The sequence below is a fragment of the Bacillus rossius genome, chromosome 1 (assembly GCF_032445375.1).
Source record: "Bacillus rossius redtenbacheri isolate Brsri chromosome 1, Brsri_v3, whole genome shotgun sequence".
In the NCBI taxonomy this organism is placed as follows: domain Eukaryota; kingdom Metazoa; phylum Arthropoda; class Insecta; order Phasmatodea; family Bacillidae; genus Bacillus; species Bacillus rossius.
The window spans coordinates 353,662,251-353,677,327 of NC_086330.1; the positions used below are offsets into that span (position 1 = coordinate 353,662,251).

At 45.6% G+C, this 15,077-nt stretch overlaps 1 protein-coding gene across 1 annotated transcript; it reads right to left on the bottom strand.

Annotated features, from left to right (window-relative positions):
- Positions 1-9,144: 9,144 nt before the first annotated feature.
- LOC134528348 (GATA zinc finger domain-containing protein 16-like) lies at positions 9,145-13,923 on the bottom strand. The gene is made up of 2 exons (XM_063361908.1): positions 13,626-13,923; positions 9,145-9,458 (listed from the first exon to the last, which is right to left on the bottom strand). Exons 1-2 carry the CDS (start codon positions 13,921-13,923, stop codon positions 9,145-9,147), a joined length of 612 nt encoding a protein of 203 aa, XP_063217978.1.
- Positions 13,924-15,077: the final 1,154 nt, after the last annotated feature.

The following is a 15,077-nucleotide window of genomic DNA, read 5'->3' on the forward strand; positions in this document are numbered from 1 at the left end:
CAACGTTCTTGACAATTATACAACATAAATGTTTTTTTATCTGGCCAAATAATTAATGAATAAAGGAAATATATTTTTATTTTAAATATTCACTAATTCAAAATTTTTACGTTAATTAAAAAATATATATTTTAAAATCAAGTTACAAAAATATGAAGTAAGGCTTCATGTTACTTACACATTTTTGTCTTTGTGTTAAGTAATGATTTTATTTAAAACTGAAGTTAAGCTAAAAAGTAAACTTTTGCCTCCAAATTAATAAAGAAGCATGTATGACCAAATAACAGACAGTCTGGTGTATAAATAACAAAACAATCATATTTTTAAAAAACGTCATACATCGAGTTCATACAGAGTTGTTCCATATTTTTATATTTGTTGTTCGTAAAAATTCACGGAATCTATGCCTCAGGAAAAAAAAATGCGTTTTCAGGAATTGTCCCCTCCTAAAAAAAAAAAAAGTAATTTGCGCACGGATATCAGATTTTGTGCTTCGTGATACAAAAACTAAAAAAAAGTGTGGAGGGGGAAGGGTATACGTAGGCAGAGTCGTGGAGGTGGAATGGGAGCATAATCCAATTATGTCCGGCCAGGGACGAGCGTATAGCTGCGGTCGCGAACCGAACTGAAAGGCATTAGCGCGCGTATTTTAAATTATCGCCGGTTGGCCTTGGGAAAGGGGGAAGAGGGGAAGGGGTGTCCATGGCCCGCTTCGACATCGCGTACAGGTGCCATCAAAAGTTTAAGACTCCAAGTAGAATTAAGATGGTAATGTTTTGGTTATAATCTTCGGATAAAAATTACCTATTAATAATAACAGCTCCTGAAAAACGTAATTAAAATTTATATATTAACTTTTTAAACATATATGCTTTTTATTACTTTCTTATAAAAGAAACTAAATTAAAAATATCAAGAAAAATTTATTTCAACAAAAGTTACGTTTTTAATTTAAAAAAAACATTATGTAGCATATTTTTGTTTAATAGGACAAGCTGGTATCTGGTAGAAAAATACATCTCGCAAGAACACGGTGATATGTATTAAAATCTCTGATTAGTAAAGAAAGTTAAGTAAACGAATAGGACATTTCTTACTGGCTTTTTAAAAATTTTTAAAATAAAATTTGCTAACTAGGCGTCTAAAGCCATTAATAAGTAGTTTAAGAAACAATATAAAAAACCAGATATTTAGAACACAGTATTATTATATTAAAAGTTCTGACGGTATTAAAATCAGACACTTAGAACACAACATTATTATATTAAATGTTCTAACGGTCTTAATGTTTTGGCGGAACCTGTACGTGCGGCCGACATGTTACACTACGCTCAGTCGTCACGATGCAATCGGGAGCGAACTCCCTCGCCCCCCAATTCCCATCCGGAAATGTAATAAAAGTTGGTATTATTTCAAAAAAATTTCGTTTATGTGCGCGCGGACGCGGGGTGTATTCATTCCTTCCTTCCTCCCGGGTCACTCGCGCGGATAAAAATTAAATTTCCGCGCACCGCGCCGAGAAAAACAACTGGAAGTGACAGTGATGTGCGATGGAAACGTTCCGGTTAGTAAATCTCTGCACACGCGCGCTTTTAACGTGCGCGCAACCTCGTTAAAAGCGCACGTACCACGCGAACGTCATAAATCTGCTGGAAATTTTCTTCAATTACAGTTAACAGCGTTTGTGGAAGGTTTGGTAGTCTCCCGGCAGTTTTCGTGGGAGTGTCTGTGAGGTTGTGCTACCGTATGTATGAAATTATAATTATTTGCATTATAAATAATTACAAAATTATCTAACAAATAATTTAATAAATTAGAATACAATTTCAGAATTTTTTTAAAAACGATTTTCATTATTTATTTAGTTAATCTTTATGTTTAGATAATTAATTTTATACACGTGTTTATATTATTATTTAATACTTAGTATTAATTAAATATTAATTTGATTTAATTATACTTTATCCACCGTATTTATAATATCACTACAGTACTTTTATTATTTTATTTATGTTAATTATGTGCATGTAAAATTAAAGTTTTTTTTTATTACGCCAATTAAGTACAATGTCTAACGCGCGTACATAAGTACACACACCTATTTCCCCCCCTCCCCTTGATATTTAAACAAAATTATCTTAAGTGCATTTGGTTGATTATTTTATTTTAATTTAATTTCTAGTTTGACATGGATAAACGACGAAGTTTTTATGTCCGTTTCAGGCCCCAGCGTGTATCGACGCGAGGTGGCGCCTGGCATTCTGCGAAGCGGCAACCCGCAGTACGTTGCTGATGCGTGGGGAGAGGAAGCGATCCCTTGCAACGCGGCGGGAATATCAATAGCGGACGTCAGTCCGTATTGGCATTCCGCTAACCGGATTGAAATGATTGTTTACCTATCGCCCTAACCCCCCCATCCCGTAGAGCTCACTCAACTGATTGCGATCTTCACAACTCCTCGTTTGGGAGCGAGCACCGTCTACCAGCCTTCTGTTACGCTAATTTCATGCGCAAATTAAATCCCCTCTCTCCCTCACGCTTAATGTAGTCAGGTCACCACCCAGAAAACAACATAAAATAGAGCATACAAAGTAATTCACTAACTATCGAACATCCCCTATTCATACGATCAATATTTGAAACTATTTTAAATGATCGTCACAGTAACCCTGTTTGTTGAATTAATATACAGTACTTACGGAACAAATATAATAGTGATTAAACATATTTTAAAAATAAATTTTTAAATAGTTGTTCGCGAAATTCATAATACTCTATAAGCGAAAAAAAAACTATTTCCAAGTAAAATATATTAGCGTACCAGTAAATATCGAACACATCAGACAAAATATTATTTATGTTAAAACTGTATATATTTTTTAAAGTTAGCTTTCACGTACTTCACGTGAATAACCATCCAAGAACTCACTCCTCCTAAAGTTCCAGTTTTTTTTCGGCCACTCTTAGTGCCGACTTATAACATAGTTTTGCATTTTGGCTGATTTATAGGCGTGTCGCAACAATAAATAAATTACAGATGATGCTCCGCAGATTTTGGTGTGAGAGATATTGTTTACTGACTGATGTATATAGTAGATTGTCTCAGTTCTTAATCACCAGACTCTAGGAATCAAAAGCAATAACAAAAAATTATTTCGAAAAGATATGTCAAAAATCTTTGGTTAAGGATAAAATTTAACATTTTGTGATTTGTTTCCAATTTATAGCCAACTTAACGTATAAAAAACGCTAATAATTTGTGATGTAGTGAAGTTACAATAAATCCGAGATGAACTATTAGAAAGACCGTTAGATTTACTGCTGAAAAATGTAGTTAAGAATCTTCGGTATTAGTTAAAAAAATTTGGCCATTATCAGTTCACCAATTTAAAGATTTAAAAAATTTAAACTGTGAAAATGTTTTATATATTCATTAGATTATATAAACACTACAACTCATCGAATTACACAAAAGAGTTTTTCTTCTAATAGGCTACATATTGATTTATCTGAATAAGAAAATAACGTAGTATGATGGTTGAATGTTGTAAAACTTCTTTTAAATTGAAAAAATTGAGTGAGGGAATGCATGTATGTAAAATCATCTTAAGGAATTTTTTTTCTGTGAAATTCAGTTTATGTATGGTAATCAATTTCTGATGTATAATTTATTCATATATTTGTAAATATGTGTGCAAATATTTATAAATATATTTGCATTGGTTTCCTCGGGAAATGTCTAGAAGGAATTATGCCTTTGAACAAATTTATTTATTTTGTATTTTCATCTCGTCAATATAACGTCATTAGAGACGGTCAAACACTTTACAAGTCAGGGAACTCGAGGGAGGAATTAGCTCCCTTAGTTTGCCGGGACCGATTTCGAGAAACTACAGGAAATACAGATATCACGATGGATTGCCCGGGATTCGAACCAGGGTCCTCTATAATACGTGCCCGATGATTTATCTTTGCGCCGTCTCTCTAGGCACAATCTGAACCTAGTTTCTTTTATTGAACCACACTGACTCTCACCCTGCAACTCGTAGTCATTTCCTCTTCACGGGGCCCGCCTAGCCTGTTTCAGTGAGGCGGGATGATAAGAGCGACGCTCGTCGGTGCTTCTAGCGCGGTATCGCCTTTAAGCGCAATGCTGTGGACTTGCGTGCGGTCTTCTCGTTGTGCAAAGGGCAACTACGAAATTTCGGCGGTGACCAGGACATTACATGGCGGAGAAATGTTGTTGAAGGTGTAATGCAAGTCTCTTGAGTGCTTCCAAGAACCTGTACCAAGTTTTTCAATCTAATAAATACACAGTTCAGAAAAGAAAATTGGAAACAGCACTACATCCGCCCTTAGAGAATTTGTTAACGGTTTTCGTGAACAGACCTCTCTAGGGTATCTTGAGTAGTTTTGAAATCAAGTGTTTTTTTTTCTGAAAGTTTGCGAACCGCTTGTGTGCCGAGCTAGGCGGGGCCCTTAGTGAAGAGAAATAGTAACCATATTGATTTAAACTATTTTTACACCTTAAACATTTAAAAAATGTTAGTTTTAAAAATTTGCCTTTTTAAATGCACTAAGATATTTTCAAAGAACATAAAATATTTTCCAATGACGGTACCGGTACAGTTATATTCATTCCAAGAAAATGAATCAGATACTAAACGCTAATGACTTTACAGAGAAAACTATTTGTAGCACCTAATCACTATTTTTTTTTTTTTTTTTAAAATGGGGGACCCCCCCAGGGGGTCCACCCCGCCAAAAAATGTCTCTTTATTTTAAAAAGAGTAGTACAAGGGTTATTCCATGAAAGGGAAAATTTGAAACAATAAACAATTATAAAAAGATATATACAATATTACATACACGGCACTGGGCCCCTCCCAACACTAGAGTCCTTGGGGGCTGGTGATTTATGGTTGGTGAAGTGTTTCTTTACATGATTTGGTGAATTTGATGATGGTGTGGTGGTGAGGCCAGGCCCGTTTGGCTCGGGGCTGGCCTGTGCAGACGGCAACTGGGGTGATGTTTCGGTGGGGTGGTCATGATAGAGGTGTTGGAGTACCGTGAATCATTGGTCCCGCAGTGCATTCTTGTAGAGTTGCTGGTCCCCTGGGTTAGCCGCCGGCCCCGCCCACTGGGATGTCGTCTTCTTCATCTGCGGAGTCCTCTGCTTCTAGGTGGTCGGTCGTGAAGAGGGGTCTTCTGGGGTGTGGTGAGTCAGGGGGGGGATCGGCATTTTGTCTGATGAGGGGGTTGAGGCTGTATGAACATTTTTTGATGAATTTCTTTGTTGATTTGATGATGATGTCATGGATGTGGGGGAGTCCGGTCTGCTGCAGGAGTTGTTGTCGTGAGGTGGAGCGGGGAAGTCCCAGGATGAGTCTGGTGCCGAGGAAATATGTTCTGGTGATGGGTCGGAGGTTGAAGAGCGATGAGTGAGTCCAGTTGGGGCAGGCGTACGTGAGGTGTGACATGACGTGTGTGCGGTAAACGGTGATCCTATTTTGGAGGGAGGTGCCAGAGGTAGGCCGGAGGACTGGGGCGAGCTGTCCCATGACTGCCCTGGCTTTGGTGCGGATGTTGTCGAGGTGTGGTATGAAGGTGAAGGATGCATCCAGTGTGACTCCCAGGTATCTGATGGTGGGCGACCAAGGGATGGTGTGTTGGTTGATTCTGGGGGGGTGGTCCTTGTGTGGGTGATAACGGGAGAAAAGGATAGCCTGTGTTTTGGTGTGGTTCAGTCCGATGCCGTGCGCAAGGAATTGGGTGTTGAGGGAGGTGAGTCCTCGGCTGAGGCGATCCCTGAGCAGCCCCTCGGAGACGGAGGAGGCGATGAGGCAGGTGTCGTCAGCGTACTGAACGAGGTAGGTGCCGGGAGGAGGAGTGAGGTCGGAGATGTGTAGGGTGAAGAGGATGGGACTCAGGATGGCACCCTGAGGGACGCCAGCCTGGATGGATCGGGAGTCTGAAAGGATGTTCTCTACTCTCACCCGGAAGGAGCGATCCTCCAGGAAGGAGCAGAGAAGGCGGATGAGGTGCGGGGGGATCGCTGTGGCAGAGAGGCGGTGGAGAAGTTGAGCGTGAGGGACGGAGTCGAAGGCTCGGGCGAGATCTAGGAGAACCATGCCCGTGTGTTGCCGCCGGGAGAAGCCCTGCACCACCAGCAGCTCCACCCGGGCAATGGCGTGAGAAGTAGAGTGGTGTGGTCTGAAGCCGAACTGATGAGAGGGTAGGAGATTGTGGGTCGAAATGACGAGGAGGAGGCGCTTTAGGATGGTCCTTTCCGCAACCTTGGACAGGATGGGGAGGAGGGAGATTGGTCTGTAGGATGATGGGAGGGTCGGTGGCTTTCCAGGTTTGGGGATGGGGCAGACGATGGCTGTCTTCCATGAAGTGGGGAAGTGGCAGTGTATGAACATGGCATTGATGAGCTTGGTGAGGAAGACGATGGCGTGCCGGGGTAGTTGGCGCAGAAGTGGGGTGGGGATTGAGTCTGCGCCAGGGGCCGCAGAGAGACGGAAGTGGGATATCGTCGCCTTCAGTTCCCTGGGGGTGACCAGGGGGAAGGGAGGAGTGTCTGGAAGGGGGGGGAGAGTGACATGGTGGGAGAGGGGGGATGATTCATCGTCAGAGGAGTCAGAGGAGAGTGAGTTGTTGGTGGCTGAAGCGAAGGTGGTTTGCAGGTAGGCGGCCACCGCCTCGGATCTCTCCTTGGCGGTTTCCGCCACCCCTGCGGGAGTGGTGATGGGCGGGATGGTCGATGGGGTGGCTTTGAGCCTTCTGAGGTATGACCAGAGGGAGCCGGTGGTTGTGGAGAGGGAGGCGAGACGCTGTGTTTCCTGCCGGGCTCTCCACTCCGCCGTCAGCCGGCGACACCAGCCCCGCAGCAGGAGGTACACTCTCCTGTCGAACGGGGATCTGGTGTCCTGCCAGCGAGCGCGGAAGCGGTTCCGGAGGGACAGAGCGTCTCTGATGGTCTTTGGGAAGGGGATGATGAGGGAGCGTGGTGGTGTCATAGGGACATGTGAGTGGGCAGCGTCCGATATTGCACGGGTGAGGGTGAGGGTGTTGGCGTCAATATCGGCTGGTGAGTTGAAGGGGGTGGTGAGGTCGAGGGATTGGGAAAGGGTGTTCTGGAAGGAGAACCAATCCGCTTTCTGGAAGTCGAAGCGGGGGAGGTGGGGGTTGGTGTGTGGTAAGTAGTGTAGTGAGCCAATGACAGGGATGTGGTCTGAGGTGCCGGTGGTGATGGTGCGGAGGTCTGTGATGAGGGGGAGGGCCGAGGATAGGGCGAGGTCGATGATGCTGGGGTGCCTGTTCTGCTGGGCTGGGTAGAATGTAGGGGTGGGGGGGGCATGAAGGGTGAGATGGGAGGTGCGGAGAAGCTGGCGGAGTGAACTGCCCCTCCTGTTGGCAGTCGTGCAACCCCAGAAGGGGTGTGTGGCATTGAGGTCCCCCACAAGCACGACGTGCGCGTCGAGCCTGCCGAGGGCCACAATGTCAGCTGTGGGGAAGGGGTGCTGTGGGGGGAGGTAAAGGGATACAATGGTGAGGGCGTAAGGGCCTCCGTGGAGCCGCACAGCGACCGCCTCAGCCGCGGGGGAAGTTTGGATGTGGCGGCGGTGGTGGGAGATTCGGGAGTGGAGCAGCAGTGCCACCCCCCCTCCCCGACCATCCCGGTCAGAGCGGTGGGCGGCGTAGCCGGGGATCAGGAGTTGGTCGGTGGGGGAGAGCCAGGTTTCTGAAAGGAACACGACATCGGGGGAGTGTGTTTGGAGGAGTTGGAGGAGGTCGGTTAGTTTAGGAAGGAGGGAGAAGGTATTCCAGATGAGGATTCTGAGGGGTGGGGGAGGATTCATTCAAAGAACGAGTGGAGAGCTTGGAGGAGGACTTCGAATTTTTCGGTTTTGGTGGGGGCTTGGGAGAGGGCAGTCATGGTGCGGCGGATGATGGGTAGATAGCTCTTTACCCAGGAGATGATGGTGTGGAAGATTTCGGCGAGTGAGGAAGCATCTGTGGAAGCAGGGGCAGGGGGGTTGTTTGTGGGGGCCGGGGAGGTGTTGGCTGGTGGAGTGAGGTGTGGTGTGGTGGTCGTATGCGGTTGTGTCCAGGCATTTCCCTTGAGGGGGGGGAAGGACCGGGCTGAGGTGATGTTGGGTGGAGGGGGGGGTGCAGCGGTGGTGGTGGGGGTGTCAGCCTTGGTGCGGAGTGGGTGGCGTTTTGCGTAGGCGATGAGAGTGGGGCATTCAGGTGAGGTGGCGATGTGGGCCCCCTTGCAGAGGCAGCATCTCTTCTTGTCGGGGCCGGCAGTGCACTCCCGGGACCAGTGCTCCCCGGCGCACTTGAAGCACCGGACAGTGCGCTCGCACAGGCTGGAGGGGTGGCCGGGGGTCTGGCAGCGGTAGCACTGCGGAACCCTCCCGGATCCACGGTACTTCTCTACCCTGACCACCCAGCCGCCAAGGTTTCTCATTTGGAGGAGTTGGGGTGCCTCCCCCAATTTGTTGGTGGACACCAAGAAGGGCTTGGTGTCCGCGTCAGGCCCCATCCTCAGGGGGGTCACGGTGGAGACAGGGTAGCCATCATGGAGTAGTTGTTCTTTGAGTTCGTCGGCAGTCGTCGCAAGTGGTAGTCTTTTGATGACTACCCTGTCGCACTTTTCGTCATCTCGTCGTCCTGTGAATGGCTGGTAGCCTCGTTGTTTTAGTGAGTTGAAGAGCGTTGTGTGGTCGTGTTCGTTTGTCGTGTAGAAAGAAGTCTTGTCCTTGATGCTTGTGATGGTGAGGTTACCAGTCAATTGTTTTTGGAGTCTGGCGGCAGTCAGGAATGGTTGTGCGTGGGCTGGTACAATGCAGGAGATGGGTGGCATTCTGGGCTGTGGGGGTGGGCGGTTTTGGGATGGGGCGGGGGCGGATGAGGTGGAGGCCTGTTGATGGTCCTTTTTGACTGTCTGTCTCCGTTGTTGTTGGTGTTGTGGTGTTTGTCGTGCTTTCGTCGATGGAGTGGGGGTGTCGTCAGCGTCGTCAGCGTCCAGTCGAAGGTTGTCGGCGAATCTGTTGCTGGTGGCGATGGTGGAGGCGACAGATGAAGAGGAACCCAGCGATTCCTTCCTGGCGCGTTTGATGGCCTTCTTGGGCCTCACGAAGCCGTCTGCCATGACAACGTCATGCGGCGGCTGCGGTGTCTCTTTAGCTGGTGGTGGTGCCTGGTGAGCTGGTGGTGGTGGCCCCAGAGGGAGGTCCAGTAGGGCAGGGATCTGTTGTTGAGGTTGTTGGTGGTGTTGTTGTTGTTGTTGGTGTTGCTGGAGCATGAGTTGTTGTATTTCATGTTGCTGTTGCTGCTGTTCCAGTATTTGTTGTTGGAGTTGTTGTTGTTGCAGTTGTTGTTGTGGTTCTTGTTGAAGTTGTTGAAGTCGAAGGTCGGTTTGTTGTTGCAGTTGGTGGTGTTGTTGGCTGTACGGGAAATTGTGCACACTGCTGCTGATTGGCGCGATGCTGGCTGTCGTGGTCGTGAATGTCGTCGTTGTCTGTGCAAGGGGGAGACTGGATGTAGGGATCAACCCATCCAGTCGTCGGAGTTCCGAAACTTTGACACATGTTGATTGGGTCTTCCTAGGAGCCTCTGTGGGCGTCACTGGGAGAGAAATTGGTTCTGTATGGTCAGGGACCACTGGTGAGGATGTAGCAGGAACAATGCTCGTTTCTGTGTTATTGGTACAGTTTTTCGGCTTTTGACGGGCGTAAGTGCGTTTTTCTGGCGAGGCGGCCAGGTTGGGAAGTGCAGGGTATTCGTCTAAGTTCATTTCGGTGGTTTCCATTATTTAAAATTGAGTCCTGAATTTAGAAAAAATAAAAAATGTTTTTCACCAGAATCGTTCTTGGTGTATGGTCACTGGGCAGACTCTATAGTTCGTCTGCGCGATCGCAGCGCGCCTGGAGTGACGCCAGTGTACTATCTGTCTAAATCGCGGTAAAATTGCGTGAAAACATCTTACAAAACAATAAATCGAAGCACTTTTTCATGTTTTTGGCACACAAAATTGAATTAAAATAAAAATAACTGGTGGAATACATTATTTTCAGGTTAAATATTAATAAAAGTTTTCAGAAAAATGTTTTGAAGAAAATAGGTTAAATTAGGGTTATGAACTGTTAGTAATAAATATTAATTGCCGAAAATCCACAAATAATCAAAACAGAGATGTGTTAATGTTTTAAATAATTATTAAATAATTAAATAAAGAAAATAAGGCTTCGCAATTGTTCGCAAGGTATCACACAAGATTGTTTATAGATATATCAAGAAAATATTTGTCTGTTAATGGAAGCAGCCCATACCCTCGTGGGTATGCCGCAGTTGGCTACACTGAAGCACAACTAACCCATTGTTGATTTGGAGGTTAATAAATAGCAAATGTCAACTTACTAAAAAGCGTTTTGTGAGCGAATTAAATTATAAAAACACTCACATTCATGTGTGTAGCTGATGGAGTTATCCAGGCATCGTCTCGCACACGAATCGCACCCGAAAACGAACTATTTCCACCGAAATCCGCGATTCCCGCACAAGCCAAATAAAATCTTTAGTAAAAGGCGAAAGATTAACTTCAGGTATTTAACTAAATTATTTACCACGTTTTGACGGAATCAAATGTAAAATTGTTTCTTAGCAACCAAATATAACAATGTAAAAATGTATAAAAATGTAAAATTGTTCTACCATAAAAAAACTGTTGAATGTTGAAAAAAAAATTACTTCTTTCAGCTATACGTAATATTTTCCTCTTAAAAAATATTATTTGATATGACGAAGTGAAAAAATATCCAAACTATTCTTTGGAACTGTTACCACAAGTAAGCGAAAATTTTCTTGCAGCCCTTTCTCAATTAGTCAAAAGGGTATTTAGTTTTTTTGGTATGTCATCGGTAGAGAGGTTTCAACTTTCCACTTCTCTGCGAGTTGATGAAATACGTGTACCCAGCATAAGAAATTTATGAAAAAAGTTTCTTTCTTAAAACGAACTTTGATAATTTAATATCATTTGTACTCTCAGATTATTAAAAGTTTCTCCCTCCCCGCCCCCCACACACTGAAAGTTTGCCAATCTATGTAGGTAGCTATTACACGATGGAAGTAAGATTTGAACGTTCAAACCAGCACTTCATATTGTAATACTACAGCCTTGTTCACAGGAAATACTAATTTTATGATTGAATTTAAGTATTATCCTTCAACCAATGTCAATGCGAAAATAAGATTAATGTTGAAGTACACACTTTTGATTATACAATCTGTTAAGATTTTAGCACAGCATTATTACAAAATCAATAATGAAAAGGTTTTGATACATTATCAGCTGGTCCAGTGATGAGCGAATATGTGTTTGTTTATTAAGTCACAATATCCAGTAGCCAAAGTATTAAAGATACTCACAGCACCTGTACAAAAGTCTGACATTATCTTGGACAGAGTGTAATGCAATATTCTATGGACTGACAGGGTAAGCTACGGAGGTAGAAAGGAAATTGCCACGCGAAAACGAACAAAAATTCGCCAAAGTGATGATAATTACAAAGAATTACGCTCCTTTTTTACACTCATGATATTACACTAAGTGATAATGTGTTGAAAATATTTGTAGCAGAAAAGCAAATGCGAGGGAGGTATCAAACTAAAATTTTGGAAATAAATCTTATATAAAAGTAAAGACAAAAAATCATCAGGGCATCTGAGAACTACCTTTAAGTATGGTACGGGATGATATGAAGTGGTTGCAGAATGCGTGCTTGCGATAAACTGGAGTATCAGGGTAATAACTCACCGGCTGATACATTTTTCCACCTTAAAATCTTCAACTTGGTATATGCCCAAGAAATGAGAACATCGGTCCAGGATGATACATCGAAATATCATTACCTTTTCTGTAAAACTGCATTGAGATATTTCAAGTAATCTTCGGTTAGATAAGCAACATCAAAAACAATAAACGACTTTTTGCGGGGAAATCATAGAATATTATCTCAAAAATAACATGATGGCTTTTTTTGACAAAAATTAATATCGCAATTATTTTGAATTACCCAAAACGGTAATATATTTTGCTTAAATGTTCAACTTTCTGGAAAATGGACAACGGCCGAAAAGAAATCCAATGAAAACGTCCCGTAGCCTGGTAAATCTTGTACAAAACATTCCACACCGGTGGCCGTCTAAGTTTCAGCGTGTCTCATCCTTGGTTCGCAGTTTGCTTCTAATGCACGATTTATACTGTTAGTACTTTCCATTTTTTGGTGTGTACTGTAGCCAGATATACGCCATAGAACACAACAGTTTTTGACACACCTTTAAAATGTAACTAAATTTAAAAAAAATCTGAATCATTGAATTTCTTGAAACGAAAATGTGGAATGATAATCTTGGAAATGCATTTTATTTTTGTATTTTATCAATAGCATCATTTGATAATATTCAATACTTATTATAAGGAAACACTACAGGAAGATTCCATCTTGGTTTAAACCTTTTTTGTCCACACAATTTTTGTATCATTAAATATTAATTTTTTTGTCTATGTTTAATGGAATAACTTGCTATTAATAGTGATCGACACCTACAAATTGTTTCTGCTGTCAAAAGTGATTAGTGTTTAGAATTGAATTATTTTCTCTCATAATGACTGCACCTGTAATAATACTGCCAAAGGAAACTATTTTATGTTATTAGAAAAATTAACAAATAGCAAAATTAAAAAAAATGGATAAAGCTAATTATACTTATTGATGGAATTCGACATAATAATTAATGATAACAAGATGGGTAGCATATATCTGGTAACAGTGTCTGCCATTTAATCTGTACTGTAATCGAAGAGGGAGACACATTTGTAGTATTGGATGTTAGAAACAAAACCTTGTGGCTGTCAGTCTCACGGGCTCTCTAAGTTTTCTGAGTCCCAAGGATGTGCTAGGTTAGAATAGGCGCCTTAATTGCTCGTCGGAGGGTCTTAGCTGGTGAGTATATGCTGGTTGCTGAATGGTTTAATGGGGTTGGGGTGGTGCCAATGCTGGGATGGGATTCCTCAGCCTCTCGACATAGCTCTTCCCAAAACACCTCCGCACCACGCTGCGCGCTGGAGCGGCGCATCCACTTCCCTCGCCATACGGGACCACTGCGGGTAGGAGCAAAATGCAAATGAAGATATTTGCAGCTAATCTGAGCCAGTTGAATGCATTGGGGCATTTGGAGCTAAATGCGATTGTATGTGGTTAATGACAAATGCAAGCAGTTAAAGACATTGGAACCAGTTTCTAGTTAGTTACAAATGAAACCATTTGCAGCCAATTGGAGCCAGTTGAAGCCATTTGAGAATTTATAGGTAAAATAAATAGGGGTTAGTTGCAGACAAATAAAGGCAGTTGGAGCCATTGGGGTGAGTTGGTGCTAGATGAAACCAAATAAAATCCAAGCTATTTGGATTTAAATGGAGCCAATTGGTGCCATTAGAGATAGTCAGAGCCAAATGCAAGTGTACCCAGTAGGAGCAAGTTTGAGCGAGTTGGCCCCCACGTGTTTCTCGGCGTGTAATAAATGGACGTGAGCATGCACGCGTGGATACTCACGGTCGTTGACCCGCAGTCCGTCGTAGCGCTCGGCGCTGCGGGCGCGCCGCCCCACGGAGAAGCGCGCCGCGCCGCCCCCGGCCGCCGCCTCCGCCTCCTTGCTGCGCGCCGCGCCGCCCGCCCCCAGGTCCAGCGAGCGCTGGCTCTTCAGGAAGCCGAAGCGAGGCTTAGCACGGCACGCCTTGCACTTGTTGCCCCCCGCCGCCACCGCCGCCGAGGGGGCAGCGGGGGCGGCTGGGGCGGCGGCCGTTCCGCACGCGCAGGCCCTGTCCTGCGCTGCGGAAGACGAGGACGCCATCGCCCAGCCGCCGCTGTGAACAAAACGGTACGAGGTCTCTTAAGGCCCCGCCTGCCCAGGAAAGCACACAGGAACGAGGTCTCTTAAGGCCCCGCCTGCCCGGGTATGCACACAGGAACGAGGTCTCTTAAGGCCCCGCCTGCCCGGGTATGCACACAGGAACGAGGTCTCTTAAGGCCCCGCCTGCCCAGGCAAGCACACAGGAACGAGAGGTCTCTTAAGGCCCCGCCTGCCCGGGTATGCACACAGGAACGAGGTCTCTTAAGGCCCCGCCTGCCCGGGCAAGCACACAGGAACGAGAGGTCTCTTAAGGCCCCGCCTGCCCGGGTATGCACACAGGAACGAGGTCTCTTAAGGCCCCGCCTGCCCGGGCAAGCACACAGGAACGAGAGGTCTCTTAAGGCCCCGCCTGCCCGGGTATGCACACAGGAACGAGGTCTCTTAAGGCCCCGCCTGCCCAGGAAAGCACACAGGAACGAGGTCTCTTAAGGCCCCGCCTGCCCGGGTATGCACACAGGAACGAGGTCTCTTAAGGCCCCGCCTGCCCAGGCAAGCACACAGGAACGAGAGGTCTCTTAAGGCCCCGCCTGCCCGGGTATGCACACAGAAACGAGGTCTCTTAAGGCCCCACCTGCCCGGGCAAGCACACAGGAACGAGAGGTCTCTTAAGGCCCCGCCTGCCCGGGTATGCACACAGGAACGAGGTCTCTTAAGGCCCCGCCTGCCCGGGCAAGCACACAGGAACGAGAGGTCTCTTAAGGCCCCGCCTGCCCGGGTATGCACACAGGAACGAGGTCTCTTAAGGCCCCGCCTGCCCGGGCAAGCACACAGGAACGAGAGGTCTCTTAAGGCCCCGCCTGCCCGGGTATGCACACAGGAACGAGGTCTCTTAAGGCCCCGCCTGCCCGGGCAAGCACACAGGAACGAGAGGTCTCTTAAGGCCCCGCCTGCCCGGGTATGCACACAGGAACGAGGTCTCTTAAGGCCCCGCCTGCCCGGGCAAGCACACAGGAACGAGGTCTCTTAAGGCCCCGCCTGCCCGGGCAAGCACACAGGAACGAGAGGTCTCTTAAGGCCCCGCCTGCCCGGGTATGCACACAGGAACGAGGTCTCTTAAGGCCCCGCCTGCCCGGGTATGCACACAGGAACGAGGT

What these genes read in the sequence shown, in the direction of transcription:
- LOC134528348 (XM_063361908.1), bottom strand. Translation starts at nt 13,923, where the DNA reads ATGGCGTCCTCGTCTTCCGCAGCGCAGGACAGGGCCTGCGCGTGCGGA. An exon ending in CGGACTGCGGGTCAACGACC is followed by an intron (nt 9,459 to 13,625) that starts GTGAGTATCCAC and finishes TTTCCCGTACAG; the next exon opens with CCAACAACACCACCAACTGC.